Source organism: Dama dama, chromosome 19, assembly GCF_033118175.1.
Source record: "Dama dama isolate Ldn47 chromosome 19, ASM3311817v1, whole genome shotgun sequence".
Lineage (NCBI taxonomy): Eukaryota > Metazoa > Chordata > Mammalia > Artiodactyla > Cervidae > Dama > Dama dama.
The window spans coordinates 60,116,074-60,135,580 of NC_083699.1; the positions used below are offsets into that span (position 1 = coordinate 60,116,074).

Sequence of the window (19,507 nt, forward strand, 5' to 3'; positions counted from 1 at the left end):
AGTCTGGGTGCAGCCAAGGCGGGTGGTCACAGAGCAGTGGAGCCAGGGCCACCGCTGGATTTGTGCTGATAAATATACTGGTTATTTAATCCGATTAGAGTTGGATTTTTTTTAAATTACTTTCAACCCAAAGCAGGCAAACTGCTAAGTTAAGCCAAGCTACATTGAGGGAGATTTCTAGATGCCTTGTTGGTAGATCTACATGACCTGCTGCCTGACACCTAACCCACTGCCTACCTGCAGACCTAGCCATGAGATCAATACTCAGTGTTCAGTGCTTTCTAGTCGATAAAATGTGGTCAGGGAGAAAAAATAATACAATGTGGGAAAATCATGCCCTGAGGAGAGGTACCCTCTGATCACTTCAGTACACGTAAATGTCATTTAATCCTTGCAGTTACGAGATTGGCATTTTTGAGAGAGTCCCAGGATAAGACTCCTATACCTCAGATCTGTGTAGCTGATATAAATTGTGATTACCGAACTGGAAGTTGGAGTAATTGGGGCAGACGTGGTAACAAGCACTGAGCACCCCTTCCATCATCAGTGCAATGCCCATGGCATAGAAGAGACCGAAGTGTTTGGGAATCCCGTACTCCTGAAAAAGCAGGAAGCATGGTCAGTGGGAAGATCCTCATTAGTGATTTTGCCACTGAACCCAGCACCCATGCTCTCGCCCTGTGTGGTCCCTTACACATGATCCATCATCACATCAGATGTCCCTCCTACTTGCAGATCCTGCTTGGAACCATAACCCTTCCTAGCTCCCACCTCCCTCTACCTGCCCTCTACTCACCACAGCAAAGATATCCTTGGCTTTTAGAGCTTTTCGATGGAGAATATCCCGGTGCAAGACTATCAGCAGGAAGAGGCAGCCCAGGAGCACATGGCCCAGGTTACTGAGAATGTTGTTGAAGGCACTAAGGAGATAGAGACAGTGAGGGAGTCAAGACATCTGAGAGCTTCAGAGACTGAACGAAGGCATGGAGGAGCGAGTGTTTTCTACCAATAAACTTTCCATGAGACTTCGGGACTGAAAATCATCAGAGAGCATCTTTGTCCTAACTCCATGTTAGGATGCTTTGCTTAGCCTGTGATAATGTGTCCATTTCCTCCCAGGAATGCCTGTTCAGCCTCACTGACACCCATTGATCCTCTCTTGTCCCGATGGCACTGGCAGGGAATGAATCCTAGGAAAGAGAGCTATTCTGCAGATGGGTAGCTGGGCCATTCAGCTAGTTGCAAGAGTGAATTCAAATACATGGACCCATGTTTTATGTCAATATTCAGCTCTGTAACTGTGAATTTCAGGATAAGTATCAACTGGTCACAGTCAGCAGATTTCTTTCAGAAAACTGAGACTAGTTCATTCTGGATGAAGAAGCCAGGCTCCCAATTGCCAGGAAAATCCCTCTTTCCACTTCACCATGTTCTGGAGGATGGAGCACAGCCTTGGGAGCAACAGGTCCAGCTATGAGGCCCAACATCACTCACAGTTGAGGGAGCTTCTGTGAGTCCTTGCCTTTCTAACTAAGCCTTAATATCTTTATCTAAAAATGGGGGTAATGAGACTTCTCTGGTGATCCAGTGGTTAAGGCTCCACACTGCCAATGCAGGGGGCATGGGTTTGATCCCTGGCCAGGGAACTAAGATCCCAATGCTGTGCAGTGCAGCCAAGAAAATAATTTTTTAATGATAATAATAATTAAAAATAATCTCCTTAAAAATAGCAATAAAACTACTAAATTAAAAAAAAAACAGTGGTAATAATAATCATATCTGTCTCATGAGGTTGTTTAGTGGATTGAATGTATTTGCAGCTCATGCCCATAGACAAGGGTCATCACAGCTAGGGACCTGATATTTTCAAACACATCCCACCTTCTCCTTAGCAGATTATTCTTAGTGCTGTTTCCTGAGCTCCTCCCCCGCCATACAGGAGTGGGAGAGGAATACCTAGTCTCAAATCCTTGATTTCATTCCTGTTTACCCTTGATTAGGGCTTCCCTGGTGGCTCACGTGGTAACAAATCTGTCTGAAATGCAGAAGACCCAGGTTCAATCCTGGGTAGGGAAGATCCCCTGGATAAAAAAATGGCAAGCCCACTCTAGTATTCTTGCCTGGGAAATTCCATGGACAGAGGAGCCTGAGGGGCTATATAGTCCATGGGGTCCCACACTTACTTTTTGATTGAGGTAGTTTCCTACAATTGTTTCTAGTATTTTTTAAAAATACACATTCCACACCACATTACACAAAAAGGCATCTCTCATTGCCTCATGGGCAACCAGAGGACTGGGCTTACCTCAAGAAACCCAAGGGGTGAGCACAGAGGAAGTTATAGTAGCAGATATCCTGGTTGCCAGTGACGTTGACAACCTGTAAAAGCAAGAGCGAGAAGAGGAGATGCTGTCTGCCTCCATCCCCTGAGCCTGAAATCACAGAAAGCAGACCCCAGTGCTTGCAGTGATCAACTGTCAGAGATTTACAGTGTAACCAGTGCTCCTTCTCAACAGGGGATGAGTCATTATCTCCAGCCTTTACACGGTACAGACACATTTCCTTTAAATGCTACCATCTTGCTTTGAACTGAAATATTCTGTGTCCCTCATTATGTAGCAAGGCAGAATTCAACTGAAAACATTTCCTTTGTTCTCATTGTAAAAGGATTCAGAAAGGATGCTAACATTGGGGCCTGCCTATCAGGACTGAAACAGTACATCCTATTTTCTAGATGAATCCTGGGAGTGTAAACAGCTGTCCCATCCTTTGCATTGAATTGAAAACCGCAGGGCAGGTGGACATAAGGAGATATGTCGTCAGTTTTCCATATTATCACTATCATTAAGAACCTTCCTAGACCACAGGATAGCTGTATCTTCTGACAGAGCCCCAAAGTATTCAGAGAATATTTAGAGTATAAATCGTGGTGCTCAAACCTTATAAAGTCCTTGTCCTCATCACGTATTAAGTATGGAATTGGTGAAATATTATTAAACTGTTGACTCTCAAATGTGGGTGTATATTGGAATCACAAGGAGTTTCATCAATATTGATCCTGATTCCACTCTGATCTAACTGCTGTGGGGTACAGCTTGGACACTGGTATTTTAAAAAATCTCACAGATGATTTGAACACACAACAAAATTTGAGAGCCATTGTATTAGAAATACCTTTAACCTGGTGCTATTCTAAATGGGCTTTTTCATGTGTCTTTGATCCTAGACAAGATCAAACGTGGGGTGCAGTGGGGATTCTTAAGCTGTTTTAATTATTGTTTTTGTTTTAATTCTTGATTGCCTTTGCAAAATCTATTCATTTATTCTTTATTGCAAAGGGTCTTTGTTGCTGCATGTGGGCTTTCTCTAGTTGCAGCTAGTGGGGGCTACTCTCTACTTGTGGTGCGTGGGCTGCTCATTGTGGTAGCTTCCCTTGTTGTGGAGCATGGGCTCTAGAGCACAGGCTCAGAAGTTGTGGCACACAGGCTTAGTTATTCTGTGGCATGTGGGATCTTCCCACACCAGGGATCAAACTCGTGTCCCCTGCATTGGCAGGTGGATTTCTATCCACTGTGCCACTAGGAAAGTCCTTTGTTTGTTTATTATTTATTTTATATTTCCTTTTCTTTTAATATTTTATTAGTGAAGCTGTTCTTACTTTTACAAAAAATATTGTAAAATATTTTTACAGCCGGGACACTGGCTAAATTAGATATCAGGTTTCTTTGTTTTGGTCTGAAACTTTACCCATCATCCCACGATGATCAAAAGTTCAGACTGGTTAAACAATAGACATAGCTGATAGATACCAAGACTAAATGAGTGCAAGGTAATAATTTCAGATTGGTAGACAAAGTGATACAAGAGGTCTGTGATAAAACATTGGGGAACTAGATATAAAGCTCAGTCAAAGACGACTGGATTTCTCAATGGAGAAATCCTGTGGGAATCCAAATGAGAAATTAATTCTTGGGCAGAGCTCTTTATATCTTTCTCTGTGAATTATAGCAAAGATCTTTCTCTGTTGTATGAAAGCTGGGATTCGGGGGTTTGAGGCAACACTTACTGTTTGGTAGGTGATAACCAGTTGGATCACAGGCAGTGCATAAAACACAGCAATGGTAATGATGTTCCTATGCAGACAAAAGGAACCAGAAATGGTTATTTCCAAATTAACAATGGAATTTTTGCTCTTTTATTTTTTCAATCTTTCCACCCATAACTGCCTACTTAACTCACAAAAGTGATTAGAAACTGATTACATGGTTCCTATTTCTCCAAACTTTCTCTCATACAATCATTTGCATAACAGGGTAAATAATACTTCTGGTTTAACGAAACTATCAATAAAGGCCTATCTCTTTAGGATATCATTAGATTAAAAATGATCAGAGAGTAGGTAATGGGTGATGGATCACATGAAGGGAATGTGGCTCTCTTAGCTACCTCCTAGTTCCAAAACGCTGGTCCCACTATGCTATGGAGTTCCACGTGACCCCCACTGGCTGGCTCTTATTTCCCTCTAGCATCCATGTCCAAGTAAAAGGTCATCCTTCCAAAGAAAAGAATGAGAGGAATTGTCACACTGTCAGTCGGGGGTTTCTGAGGGAAAAGAGGGGACCCGGCCAGGCACCTCAGGCTTTCTGCCTGGAAGAAGGCTGCCTCTGTGTGGTCTATTTATCACAGGTCTCTTTATCATTGGCTGATGGTATCATCTTGCCTCAGGGTGATTTCTAGTTACCCTGAGGTGCTGTAGGAGTCTCATCCCAGAAATCACTGGCTCTCCTAAGGGTAAGTCCTGATGAGAGAAGAGGGAATGATTCCAGTTTAACATGCCTCTTGGAAGATGGTTTTAGTATCTTCCTGGAAGAGGATTTAATGTGTCCCTAAAAACACGGGATTCCACTACTGTTCTTATTTATACTTTGTATGTATTTCACTTAGGACTGGTTGCCTTTGATTGTGTTTTGTCTGTTTTTCCTATGCATTGTGGCTTAAACCCTTTAAACACCTATATGTGTATCTCAGTAAACACCAAAACGTGTGATTTGGTCACTTATATGGATCACATAAGTCACTGTGGCTTTTACAAAGAAAATTTTAATTTTACTAAAGAGAGCCATAGTCCTTCTCGTCATCTACTCACCAAAAATAAATCTTATACTTTTTGCTGACAATTCTTCGGTCCTTCCTGGACAGATCTGACAGGTAAAGGAACACCTGGGATGCCAAGTAAAAAGAGAATGCAAAACTGTACTTGGATTTCTTGCATAAAATACAAAGAAGAGCTTTACACATTTCAGTTTAATCCCTCATTAGGGATTACAATTATTAAACAAGACTTTTCTCGTAATTTTGCTTTTCCTAGGATGCCTTTAAAAATCCTAGTATTTCCCTTGGCTTTAGGGAAACTGGCTGATGTGAGAAACCCATTGGGAATCTTGAATGCTTCTTAAATCTCAAGAATTGATTTCCCAGTTTTCAGAGATGCCCACTGTGTGATTCTTGAATTACAGAGTTGAAACCATGCCATTCACCTTCATGTCGCTTACTGGGTACAACATAATCTGATACATATGAGTCAGAAAGAAATGAGCTTTTACTCCTGAAGCATTTTATGTCTGGAACCAGGGAATTTTTCCAAGTACACCCTTCAGTGGAATCTTTTCCTCCACCTGGTTGGAACCCTTCCTCATTTTTGTCCATAATCAGCCACTTCAGATCCGTGAGCATTTTAGTGCTCTGTTCTCTATACTGCTGTCACTTTTTCCCTCCAGAAAGGAGTGTTAATTAACTGAGTATTGCTTTTAGTAGGTAGTTAAGCTTTATCTAAAAAGCCCCCTGAGAAATTTGACTTCCCCTGAAGAAAAAAAAAAAAAATATATATATATATAAATATAATAAAGGCAATTGAGGCATTGTTGAAGTTGTATTTGACTCCTGAACTTTCTGTCCTCTGGAGGGTATGGCCAGGCAGAGAGAGGTACCTTGGTGCGGATGATGTTCTTATCACTCTCAATGTCTGGCATGGTGTCAAAGTCACTTTCCTCCACAGAGCTGTCAGTGTCTGACTGGCATGGCTGTCTACCATCAGAGGAGGACATTTGTCTGCCAGGACTGGAGCTTGACTCATCTGAAACAGAGGAGACTCTTCTGCCTTCCCAAGCTGAGAAGAACCCGTGGAACGCATCTCTCTTTGCAAAAAGCACAGTGCTGACTCATTCTAGGACACGTTATGTTGGTAAAACCAACTCCTTACCCACAACACATGTTCTCTCAATTCTTCCTCAATGGACTTCTGATTTTCCTTGTCTCCTATTTTTATATTTAAATCACCTGTTTCTAGGGCTAAATACAAAATATAAAGGCATCTGCTCTATTAACTCTTTAGATGCAAAGATAATATGCTTATATTTCATGTTTCATATTTTGAAACATGAACATAAATATATAAACATACACATGCATGAACTTATGTATAGCATCTACCACATGTATATGTAAGCACCCACATATCCAGCAGCTATATATTTCTCATGGATAAGGTATTTGTACACTGAAATCCCTCACATGCTGTATCTGTGATTATATAATGGAAACCACATTCTCAGGAAGAATCCTTGTGCTCCTGTGAATGTTTCCGAGAGCAGATGGGAATTTGTGCAGCTTAATGAGCACATGAGCCAAGCCTACCTTCCACTTTTATTTCTTCTGTTCAGATGGTTAAAGAAAAAAAAAACAAAACGACAAAACCCTATTCTTGCAGAGCCAGAAATAAGCCTCCGGCACTGAGCCCACATGCTTCTCAAAGTTACAGAATAACAGGGCAGGAATACAGGATTCCCAGCCCCTCTATACTGACAGCTTAAAGCATACCATTCATAGACCTGTAAGCATCATAGAAGTATGTGGAAGCATCAATGCCCTCCAATGCTAACAGGACAGGGATCAGAATTCTGTCCCCTTAAGGCCACTTAACCAGCCTGAGGGTTGCCATATGAATGACTGGGTGTTAGTGAGCAGGTTCAATTATGAAGTTAGCCCAAATGGAGGATTGCTAGGCTTCAGTCATGTTCACCTGCTGCACAGCCTCATCTTCTGAGCGCCCTTACTCCACTGAAACCTGAGGATGAAACAATCGGTCAATTGATGTTGGGCTCCCTGACATCAGACTTTTGATGCATTTTCCACACCCTAAACTCAGGCTGGGTATGAAAAAAACCCCACAGGAGTTGACAGCAATGGTACAGAAAATTCTGCTTGAATGTGGCTAGTAGACTCAAGAAACAGATCAATAGAACCAGAAAAAAAGCTGGAAGGAAAACTCCAGATCACCCAGTCAATTAATCTTATACAATGACTACCTTGCCCACTTTCACAGTTATTAGTGGCTGGAGGGCCACTTGTATCCTATTCTTGGGAGAATCAGGAGACACTTCCATGAATGGACTCATTGTAAAAATACCTATTGCCCCGTAATTGCTCCCTTCAGGGGTACTGGCAGCAATGGGATTTGACACCGACATATTTCCAGAGCCTGTTAAAAAAAAAAACAAAGAGGCAAACGCTTTGTGTCTAGTTGCTAGAATGAAAGGACACAACTTTAAATAGTTTGATTGTCTTTTCACTCTAATATAAGGAGCCTTCAGGTCAATTTTATGGTATGGAGGCCAAATGTAGTTCGCCACCCGTTCCTGCATGACCCTTAAACTAGAAATGGTTTTAAATTTTTTAAATGGTTGGAGGAAAATCAGAAAAGCAATATTATTTTATGACAGGTGAAATTTTAGATTTTAAGTGTATATAAGGCTCTACCAGAACACAACCACTCATTTGAGTCTGGCTATGGCTACTTTTAGCTACCAAGGCAAAGAGGAGCAGTTGACAGAGACTCCATGGCCTGCAGAGCCTGAAATATTTACTATTTGGCACTTTCCAGAAAAGAAATGTTGCTGATTCCTGCCTAACAATATTGCAGAATCACAAGGAGTGTGGGTCTTGGAATCACTGTGAGAAAGGTCACCACTGAACACAAACACCAGAAATAAATTTCTATGATTCAGGCACTGTAATTCAGAGGTTTATTTGTCACAGCCATTAGCAGTACCCTAACTGTAGGTAGGATTAGCCCTGACAGGAAAGAAATTACTGCACTCCTTGGAACAAACAAGAGTGAACTATGTACAGGAATATGGGTTATTTGGGTCATAACACAGAGATGGAATGGACTTCCCTGGTGGCTCAGACAGTAAAGGATCCACCTGCAATGCAGGAGACTTGGGTTCGATCCCTGGGTCAGGAAGATTCCCCTGGAGAAGGGAATGGCAACCCATTCCAGTATGCTTGCCTGGGAAATCCCATGGACAGAAGGCCCTGGCAGGCTGCAGTCCATGGGGTCGCAAAGAGTTGGACACGACTGAGTGGTGAACATTTTCACTTTTTTTCAGAGATATAATAGGTGTGTCTGTTGTCAAATGGCTGTTGGCAGTGAGAGAAAAATATTTCTAAGATGGTGCTCCTCAAACTACTCCAGTGAGGTTTGGAAAGCCCCAGAGAAAACTGCCTCCTAAGCTTCTCACTGGTTATTTGAAAAGATGCTATCCCATTGAGTTTATCCACTTATGAGAATTAGGAGGAGCTGAACAAAAGAACAGAAAAAAGGATGCAGGCATCTATGCCGTCTCTCTGACTCTGACTTAGTGCCACAATATTTCCGGGGGCTACAATCATCTGTGAAGACACCAGAGAACATTTCTCTGCTGCCTCCTAAGCTTTGTCAGGATCTGGGATATTGTCAGGCTGGTGGGAATTTCCATCATGTGTCTTCTTCCTGAGAGGTGAGATTGCTTGTATCACACTACAGGTGAAGAAGTCTGTGAGTTAACTGGTCAGTGTCTTGTACTTTTGCAGAGAAATCTATTTTCAGTGAAGACATGTAAGATATTCTATATTCTCATTGCAAATATATTTCCATTTCTTCTTTGAAAAGATCATCTGTAATTCTTTACATTAATGCTACAGTTTGCAACACATGTAAAAGAACCAAAAGCCTCAGACAATTAATTGTTTGTCACAATCAGTTCTTTTCATCCAGCTTTCAAACTTCATTCCCACTGGTGGACAGTAAAAACATTCATAGTTTGGGGAGCCAATCTGTAGGCTTCATCATGTTTTTACTCTCTGTGGGCCTATTCCTTTCCTCCATGGAGAAAAATAACTAAATCCTAAGTTCTAAACATTTAACCAGTGAACAAATCAATAGCCTTGGAGACTCAATTTCCTCCCTCCTTTTGGTAGCCTAGCCAAGAGCCAGCTCAGTTGGACAGCAAGGCCTCTGGCTAATGCAACATTCCTGGCAGGCAAGGCAATTCCCAGGACTCTCACAATGGACCTTGGCATTGTTCCTAGGCTTGGGACTCCTTGATATAGTTCTTACTATTTAGAGATAGTAGATGTTCCTTGGCTTTTCTTGGGCTTACCCATAAATATGTAACATGGTATCAACACCATCTGTGCTTTTTATCCAACTTCAAGGCAAAGAAACAGGTTACTTTCAGACTCTCAAGAGTGAGAGATTAAATCTTTTGAGCACAGTAAGAGTATTATGGGAAGATGCCATGTACAGTTTGACCGACTCTCTTTGGCCAAGGACAGATTTGGCTGTATTTGGGCAGAGCGCTTTGCTGCTGCCACTATTGAGGGTAACAAGTACTATTACCGCTAGGACTGCTCCTAAGGCTTCTGTACCATTGCTGCGGTGGCTACTGCTACAACTACTGTCACTACTGCTGCCGCACGTAGAGTGTCTGGCACACAGGTTGTGATAAACATTAGGCAGCAGTGGTGACAGTAGTGTGTGTCAGACACTCTTTTAAGTTCTTTCCAAGAATTCATTCTTTTTAATTTTTCAATAACCTTGTGACATGGGTACTATTACTATCACCATTTTATTTATTTATTTATTTATTTTTACTTTTATTATTTTTTTTTCCAGTGGGTTTTGTCATACATTGATATGAATCAGCCATGGATTTACATGTATTCCCAATCCCGATCCCCCCTCCCACCTCCCTCTCCACCCGATTCCTCTGGGTCTTCCCAGTGCACCAGGCCGGAGCACTTGTCTCGTGCATCCCACCTGGGCTGGTACTATCACCATTTTAAAGATGACAAAAAGGAGGCACTCACAGATCAAGTCATTTGTCCCGAATCACTTAGATAGTGGATAGATAATGGTTCATTGCACTGATCTCAGTTAAAATTTATCTTCTTAATTGAAAAAAAAGGAAGGGATTTTCCTTTAACATATGAATAACTGGCAGTGAGTGTGTTGCTTTTATAGTGCTCATTTTTCAAAAGAGACAAGGAATTGAGGCACATTTGCATTTCCACTCATATGTTCAAAAAAGGTACCTAAGCACAATATTTGTTTTTTAGATGGGCTGCTGCTGTTTGCCTGTAATTCCTTATAGTGTGTTCTTTTTATCAAGGTCATTGTGTATGTGTGTGGGGAGAGGGGCAGGCGACTGTCAAAGAAACCACCATTCTGGTCTCTTCCTTAGGTGATGTAACTTTCACATTTCCCTTAGTATCTTTCACATTTTTCTCTTTTCAAGCCTAAATTCCCTTCTTTTAATCATTAACTTAGGTCCTTGTTTACAGTGTACTTTAAAAAAATATTACATGTGAAAATAGTGAAAATGATACTAAAATCATAAACTGCAGAATTTCGGGTCTTTTCTGTTCCTAGGAAGCCCTCTGGTACGGGAAAGAGATGAATGTGTAGGATAATGCTTGAGTTCCACTGTGGTGGGGGGTTGAAGTGGTCTGTGGGAGGCAAAGGGTTTTTGTGTATGTGATCAAAAGAGGCAAAAAAAAAAAAAAAAAAAAAATGCGAAAACTAAAATCAAAGCAAGAGTGCAAACAAAAACAATCACTGTTTTGTTAGGCAACAACTTCACTAAAAAGAAGAAGCCAGCTGTGTAAGTTTGTTCAGACTTGGATGATTTCTGCACTCTACTCTGGCTCACAGTTGAGCAGGACCTGGTTTCAGTATAGTCCCCAGTCCCTTGCACTCCAAAGCAACCACAACACCAACAGTTCTGTGATGGACAAGAGCATCAGAATTTTCATATGAAGTACAATTGTTCCAAATCTGTACACTTTTATATGCACAATTAAATAGGAGACTGGCCAACATGGGATAACAATATTCTGTTAACTTTTCTAATGTCTAGAAATGCAAGAACCAAAGCACTGCCTCCCAAATTTCAAATGTGATTGATGCTCCCAGAAGGCAAGCCATATTTCTGTTTAACTATATGGTATATAGAAAGCAGAATTAAACACAATATACCAGTTTATAGGACAGACTGAGATGTTCTGGCTGGGAATAAGCAAACATATAAAGTTGTGAATGAGCTCATCTTAATGAGGAAACTTGTTCTGGTATGTTTTTCTTTACACGTGAGCCCTTTGCCATCTGTCTGCTTTGCTAACTTAGAATAGGATATGCTTGCTTGCCTGCCTTTTATGTTAATTGCTCCATGTGAGGAGAAAAACTTCATTTCTTTTTGAGCAGGCTTGACTCTTTCAGGGACTTCACATTTATAACTGTCCTGCATGCGTCTATCTCTAGCCTTAGAAGGTTGGAAGCTAAGAAGGAGTTGGAAATGATGTGAATGAGCTGCTGTAAGGTTTCATTTTTATGCCAGTTGGCTACCTATTCCAGCTGGTGTCATGTTGTATTAATATGCCAAAAGTTGAGGAGAAAATAAGGAAGGCCACTCATCTTTTCAAGGATGTAAAACTAAAATTCCTCTAGAAGAAAAAAACAGGCAAGCAAAATCAAGGAAATTTGGAATCGATCGGAGAGTCAATACTAGAACCTGAGACCCGTTACCACAGATTCTGAGGATGGCTTGTGTTTCCCGAATCGTCTGCACTCAGCACACTGCTTGTCTTCTCCCTTCCGGACCCTGCTGTCTGCTGGGAGGCTGATTCAGTAATAGCTCCATCCAGGGAAGGATCTGATTGGTCATTTGGTTCCTCAGTCTACAGACTAGTCAGGTTTGTCCAGCTCCCCTACTTGAGAAAGTACCCCCTTCTTAGGCTGCAGGCAGCATCATGATGACAGCGCATGTGTCCCAGAGGCCTGTGAGTTATGCTTCGTCTGTCTCTCTTTTGAGGTGGTAACTGATTTCTGTACAGGCTCTTTAACGGTGATGTGAAGTGTAGGGTTTCTCCACTGACAGAGTCCCTGAGTGATAGAATGATAGTTGCTCAGTCGTGTCTGGCTCTCTGTGACCCATGGACTGTAGCCTGCCAGGCTCCTTTGTCCTTGAAGGAAGGACACAGAGGCTTGCCTGGTGTCCCTCAGATTACCAGAGAGGCCCCTGTCTTAAGTGACAATGGAGAATATGGGATCCATCCAGTCATACCACAGTAATCAGTAACCTTCTCGCCCGAAGCTGCTCTTTACAAACACTATTTCCACTTCATCTGGGCTCCAGGGTCTTATCTCCTTCTTCTTCCCATGAAGTATGAAAGAAATTCTTTTGCTTTTTTAGTTCAGTTGAAGCCAGTGTCAACATTTTTCAAATAAGACTTACAAACTGCAGGACAAATCAGTGAAAAACAAAAGCAGGGGAGCTAACAGATTTTCCAAATGCAGCCATTCTGCTGCTGCTGCTAAGTCGCTTCAGTCGTGTCCGACTCTGTGCGATAATTAAGAGCTGCCAACCATTTGGCGAATTGTAGGGACCTGGCTCCATATCCTCCACCTCAGGCACACCTAAGGTGAAAACATCAGGCCCAGTTCCTCTGATGTCTACCTCCACATTGATTGAAGCAGCCAGCAGGCCAAGTCTAGTGGGATCCCCTCTTTCAGACTCTGCTCCTAGCATTTTTTTCTAGGCTCTAGCCCCCAGGGCACTTCCTGTATCTCTGAGCTCAGTTAAACTTCCTGTAGCTCCTGTGGGCACACTGATCCTGGCCATTCTGTACCCTTGCTCTTCTCCAGAATTTCCTCCCGTGAATCTCTCACATTAGACTACAGGTAAAATCCCTCACTTGCTTTTGTCTCTTGCTCCAGACTGGTTTCTCAGTGATCTGCTTCCTACGATTAAGAGTCACTAACTGGTTCTTTCCTCGGATGGAGATTGTCTTCCCTGCTCTTTTTTGCAGCACCTGAGTCTTGTCTCACCAGTGGTCATGTGCTGTCTTTCCCCATAGCCTCTCTGCATGACAAAGGTCCCTTTCGTGCATGTGTGCTCAGTCGCTTCAGTTGTGTCTGACTCTTTGTGACCCTATGGACTGTAGCCCACCAGACTCCACTGTCCGTGGGATTCTCCAGGCAAGAATACTGGAGTGGATTGCCATGCCTCCTCCAGGGGATCTTCCTGATCCAGGGATGGAACCCATGTCTCTTGCATCAGCAGGCAGGTTCTTTACCTCTAGCGCCACATGGGAAGCCCACAAAGGTTCCTTGCTACTGCTAAGTCACTTCAGTAGTGTCCGACTCTGTGCGACCCCATCCCTGGGATTCTCCAAGCAAGAACAGTGGAGTGGGTTGCCATTTCCTTCTCCAATGCATAAAAGTGAAAAGTGAAAGTGAAGTCGCTCAGTCATGTCCGACTCTTCGTGACCCCATGGACTACAGCCTACCAGGCTCCTCCGTCCATGGGATTTTCCAGGCAAGAGTACTGGAGTGGGGTGCCATTGCCTCCTCCGACAAAGGTTCCTTACTTCCTCCTAATTTCAAAGCCCTTTGGCATGAACATTCTTATTTTCTAACTAAGCTAGGATTTTGTTCCTGTCTTCTCACCTGTGCCTGGCAGCCCACATTTTAAGTCAGTGATTCTCAGTTGGGGGTAGGAGTAGGGAGAACATTTTGCTCCCAAAAGGACATTTGACAATGTCTGGGAATATTTTCTATTGTCACAAGGAGGGAGTGTATTATTGAATTCCAATAGATTGAGGTGAAGGATGTGGTTAAACATCCTACAATGTACAGGGCAGCTCCCAACAATAAAGAATCATCTGACTGTAGTGTCAATAATGTTGAGTTTGAGAAGCCCTGATCCTAGAGAAGGATGACCTAACCCTAATTCTATAAGCAGGCTTGACTGATCTTAGGTAAATAGATTCCTTTGCAGTGACTGGTTTAGAAATAAGTATATGATCCATTCTAGGCCAATGAAACATGAAAGAAGCTTCTAGGTGCTTCTGAAAAAGTCCTTCCCTCTGGACATTGTCAGTGAGGACCTACCTCACCACCAGCACTAGGGGAAAAGCAGAACCAGGGGAATGGCAAGCAAAAGGACCTGAGCCACTGGATTCAGTGAATCCTGAAGTCCACCTTGTTGCTCAACTTTCAGGGAGAGGAGACACTCTTTATTGTTTAAGTATGTTTGAGATAAACTTTGTTGTTACCTGTAGCCACATGAATCCAACTGATGCATCTTTATTTATTTAATTTTTGGATCACTCATCCATTTCTGCTTGCCATCTGAAGGGTACCTCTAGCTCTGAGCTAATTTTCAGAGCCTTCTTGATCTTGTCAACACTAAGTAACTCACGCTGATTTAGGCTTTTTAGAAAATAGGATACATAAAAGGTAACAACTTCCAGTTTTAAAATATAAGTCCTGGGGATGTCCTGTACAACATGGTGACTAGAGTTAATAATAATGTACTGCATATTTGAAAGTTGCTAAAAGAATTGATCTTAAAATTCTCACCACAAGAAAAAATTATGTGTAGTGATGGATCATCTTGGGCTTCCCCGGTAGCTCAGATGGTAAAGCGTCTGCCTGCAATGCAGGAGACCAGGGTTCAATCCTTGGGTTGGGAAGATCCCCTGGAGAAAGAAATGGCAACCCACTCCAGTACTGTTGCCTGGAAAATTGCATGGTTGGAGGAGCCTGGTAGGCTACAGTCCATGGGATCGCAAAGAGTCAGACACGACTAAGCAACTTCACTGGTGGTGATGGATGTTAATTAGATTTCTAGTGGTGATCATTTTGCAGTCTATACAAGTATAGAATCATGTTGTACACCCAAAACTTATACCGTGTTATATGATTGGTTCTTACTAGCTCTGCTTTCTGTAGAAAGACTACAGATTAGACTACTCTGGAGGGATGGAAATCAACAGAGGATTTGGAAATCACAGAAGTCAAAGAGACAGAAGTACCAGTAACAGTTATCTTTACTTGACATCAGTTTGAATTGAAACCAGGGGTTTTCCTTACCATCATTGGAACCAAAGCTTCCATCAGTGGATTTTCTCTGAAACCTGCAGACAAGACATACACATGTTCCTAAGACAGCAAAAACCTAAGCATTTTATGTTTGTTTCCATAGACTTTGTTGCAGATTTCTCTGCTGGGATCTCAAACAGACCTTTGGAGGTACAGAAATTGGAACTCTGACACACTGCTGGTAGAACTGTAAAATGGAGCAGCCACTTTGAAAAACCATTTGGCAGTTCCTCAAAAAGGTAAACCTAGAGATGCAATACGACCCAGCAATTCCACACCTAGGCACATACATGCCATTTATTTCCACATTCGTTTATTTTCAGATCATTCACATGCCGTAAAATTCATCCTTTAATGTGCACAATTCAACCAATTTTAGTATATTCACAAAGTTGGGCAACCATCACTATTCTCTACGTCCAGAACATTTTCATCATCACCCAAAGAAATCTCAAACAATAGCGGTCACTCCCCATTCTCTATTTATCCCTGTCCTGGGGAACCACTAATGTACTTTTTACTGCTATAAAATTGCCTATTCTGGATATTTCATGTATAAATGGAATTATATTGTATGTGGTCTCTTTGGCTTCTCTCACTTAGCATAATGCTGTGTGGTAGCATGAATGAATACACAAGTCTTTTTTAAATGTTTAATTTTATTGGAGTATAGTTGATTTATAATGTTGTACTAGATTCAGGTGTACAGCAAAGTGATTCAGTTACACATATACATACATTCATTCTTTTTTAGGTTCTTTTCTCATATGGATTATCACAGAATATTGAGTAGAGCTTCCTGTGTTATACAGCAGGTCCTTGTTGATTATTTATCTTATGTATAGTAGTATGTGTGTGTCCATCCCAAGCTCCTGATTTATCTCTCCACTCTATCTTTCCCCCTTTATAACCAGAAATTTCTTTTTGATATCTGTAAGTCTGTTTCTGTTTTGTAAATGAGTTTCATTTGTATCTTTTTAAAAAATGAGATTCCATGTAAGAGTGATGTCATATAATATTTGTCTTTCTTGGTCTGACTTAGTATGATAATCTCTAGGTCCCTCCATGTTACTGCAAATGGCATTATTTTGTTCATTTTCATGGCCGAATAATATTCCTCTGTGTGTGTGTTTGTGTGCGCGCGCGCACGCGCACACACACACACACACACACACCATATCTTCTTTTTCCATCCCTCTGTTGATGGACACTTAGGTTGCTTCCATGTTTTGGCTATTGTAAACAGTGCTACAATGAACATCAGGGTGCATATATCCTTTCAGATTATGATTTTCTCTGGATATATGCTGAGGAGTGAGATTGCTGGATCATATGGTAGTTCTATTTTTTCTTCTTTATTTTTTAAACTATGAAAGTATGATAACACATTTATAAGAGACTCCAAAAATATAGAACAAAGTTACATATAGTTCCACTATATATTACAATTATTTCTTTTTTTTTTTATTCAAAATATATTTATTAAGCATTTTATCTTTGTTTTTCCTGTATTACTTACAAGAAAACATAAATATTGAATTGCTACTCTACAATTATTTCTTAAAGTAGGTAAATTAAGATTTTTAGTTGGTGTTTCAACATAAAACTCTCAAAAATTAGTAGAATGTATAGACAGAAATGTAAAAGGAAAAACATGGAACACTTCATGAATTTGCATGTCATCCTTGCGCAGGGGTCATGCTAATCTTCTCTGTATTGTTCCAGTTTTAGTATATGTGTTGCCCAAGTGAGCACTGGTAGTTCTATTTTTAGTTTAAGGAACTTGCATACTGTTCTCCATGATGACTGTATCAATTTACATTCCCACCAACAGTGTAGGAGGGTTCCCCTTTCTCCAAACTGTCTTCAGCATTTATTGTTTGTAAACTTAAAAAAAAACATTCATTTGACAGCTTGGAGTCTTAGTTGCAGCACTTGGGGTCTTTCGCTGCAGTGCAGACTCTCTAGCTGTGGTGAATGGACTTAGTAATTGTGACGTGGGGGCGTAGTTGCTCTTCTGTTCAACCAGGGATCAAACACATATCCAGGGTGTTTGATGTGTGTTGATCCCTAGTTGCATTGCAGGGTGGATTCTCAACCACTGAACCAGCAGGGAAGTCCCTATTGTTTGTAAACTTTGGTGATAGCCATCCTGATTGGTGTGTGGTGATATCTGTATGTAATTTTGATTTGCATTTCTCTGATAGTGATGTTGAGCATCTGTTCATGTGCTTTCTGGCCATCTCCATGCCTTCTTTGGAGAAATGTCTATTTAGATTTTCTGCCCATTTTTTTGATTGGGTTTTTTTTTTTTGGACATAGAGCTGCATGAGCTGTTAGTATATTTTGGGAATTAATCCCTTTTCGGTCACTTCATTTGCAAATACTTTCTCCCATTCTCTGGGTTGTCTTTTTGTCTTTTTTAGGGTTTCCTTTGCTGTGCAGAAGCTTTTAATTAGGCCCTGTTTGTTTATTTTTGTTTTTATTTTCATTACTCTAAGAGGTGGATCAAAAATAGATTGCTGCAATTTATGTTAAAGGATGTTCTGCCTATGTTTTTCTCTGAGTTTTTTTTTTTTCTCTGAGTTTTATAGTGTCCAGATTTACATTTAAGTGTTTGATTTGTTATAGTGTTTTTTTTGTGTGTGTGTGTACAGTGTTAGAGAATGTTCTAATTTCATTCTTTTACATGTAGCTGTCCAGTTTTCCCAGCACCACTCATTGAAAATCTTTTTATGGCTGGATAATCATATCTATTGTATGGATATACCAAGTTTATTTGTTTATACTTGATGTACACTTTGATTATTTCCACATTTTGGCTATCATGAATAGCACTACTATGAATATTTGTGTGCAAGTTTTTGTGTGGATATATGTGTTAAATTCTCTTGGGTATATATCTAGGAATGGAAGTGGTTGGTATGAGGTAACTCTATGTTTAACTTTTTTTTTAAAGCTGTTTTCCACTGCAACTTGATAGCAGGAACTATTTTACATTCCCACTAGCAATGTAGAAGTTTATCATTTCCCTGACATCATTATCAACTCTTGTTATTTTTCCAGTAAAATTTTTTATTGTAACCATCCTAGTGGATATAATATGATATCTCATTGTAGTCTGACTTGCATTTCCCTGATGGCTAATGATGTTAAACATCTTTTCATATGCTTATTGGCCATTTATATATTTTCTTTGGAGAAACATCTATTTAATTAAAAAATGCCCTTTTAAATTGGGATATTTTTCTTTTTATCATTGGGTTGGAAGGATTCTTAATATAGTTGTAGATACTAGACTATTATGGATATATGATTTGCAAACTTTTTTTCCAATTTTTTTGTGTTGTATTTTCACTTTCTTGATAATGTCTTTAAAAATACAAACGTTTTAATTGTGATGCAGTCCAACTTATTTGGACTATTTTTTTCTTTTGTTACTTGCACTTTGGGTGTCATATCTAAGAAACTATTACCTAATCCAAGGTCACAAAGATTTATCCCTGTGTTTTCTTCTAAGAATTTTATACATTTGACTCTTTTATTTAGATCTTTGTTCTATTTAGAGTTTACTTTTTTGTATGTTCTGAGTAGTGCTGAAGCTGAAATTCCAATACTTTGGCCACCGGATGTGAAGAACTGACTCATTTGAAAAGACCCTGATGCTGGGTAAGATTGAAGGCAGGAGGAGAAGGGGAAGACAGAGGATGAGATGGTTGGATGGCATCATTGACTCGATGGACATGAGTTTAAGCAAGCTCTGGGAGTTGACGATGGATAGGGAGGCCTGTCGTGCTGCAGTCCAAGGGGTCATAAAATGTCGGACACGACTGAGCGGCTGAACCGAACTGAACTGAGGTAGGCGTACAAGTTCATTCTTTTTCATGTGGAAGCCTAAGTGTCTCAGTGCTATTTGTTGAAAAGAATATTCTTGTTTCATTGAATTGTCTTGGTATATCCTTGTCAAAAATCAACTGACCATAAATGTAAGGGTTTATTCTGAACTTTCAATTCCGTTTCATTGATCTATATGTCTTTTCTTATGTCAGTGCCAGAGGGTTTTGTTTTTTTTTTTAATATTTATTTTTTTTACTGCCCTGGTTCTTAGTTGTGACACCTGGGATGTTTTAGTTGTGGCATGCGAACTCTTAGTTGAGGCATGTGGGATCTAGTTCCCTGACAAGGAATCAAACCCAGGCCCCCTGCATTGGGAGTTCAGAGTCTTTGTTCTTTTTGTCATGATTG

At 40.7% G+C, this 19,507-nt stretch overlaps 1 protein-coding gene and 1 non-coding gene across 9 annotated transcripts in view; both read right to left on the reverse strand.

Moving 5' to 3' along the window:
* Window positions 1–19,507, reverse strand: part of SIDT1 (SID1 transmembrane family member 1) — a 103,421-nt gene that overhangs the window by 22,391 nt on the left and 61,523 nt on the right. For 5 of the 8 annotated variants that reach the window (XM_061167198.1, XM_061167199.1, XM_061167201.1 and 2 more), the window contains 8 exons: window positions 15,254–15,297; window positions 7,466–7,537; window positions 5,988–6,133; window positions 5,147–5,220; window positions 4,067–4,133; window positions 2,306–2,379; window positions 797–920; window positions 481–598 (listed from right to left, as the gene is read on the reverse strand). In XM_061167198.1, the coding sequence (XP_061023181.1) occupies window positions 481–598; window positions 797–920; window positions 2,306–2,379; window positions 4,067–4,133; window positions 5,147–5,220; window positions 5,988–6,133; window positions 7,466–7,537; window positions 15,254–15,297 (719 nt within the window). The other 3 variants (XM_061167200.1, XM_061167205.1, XM_061167204.1) reach the window with 3 other exon arrangements.
* Window positions 16,911–17,017, reverse strand: LOC133074259 (U6 spliceosomal RNA). The gene has a single exon (XR_009697112.1). It is a non-coding gene; the product is annotated as a U6 spliceosomal RNA (small nuclear RNA).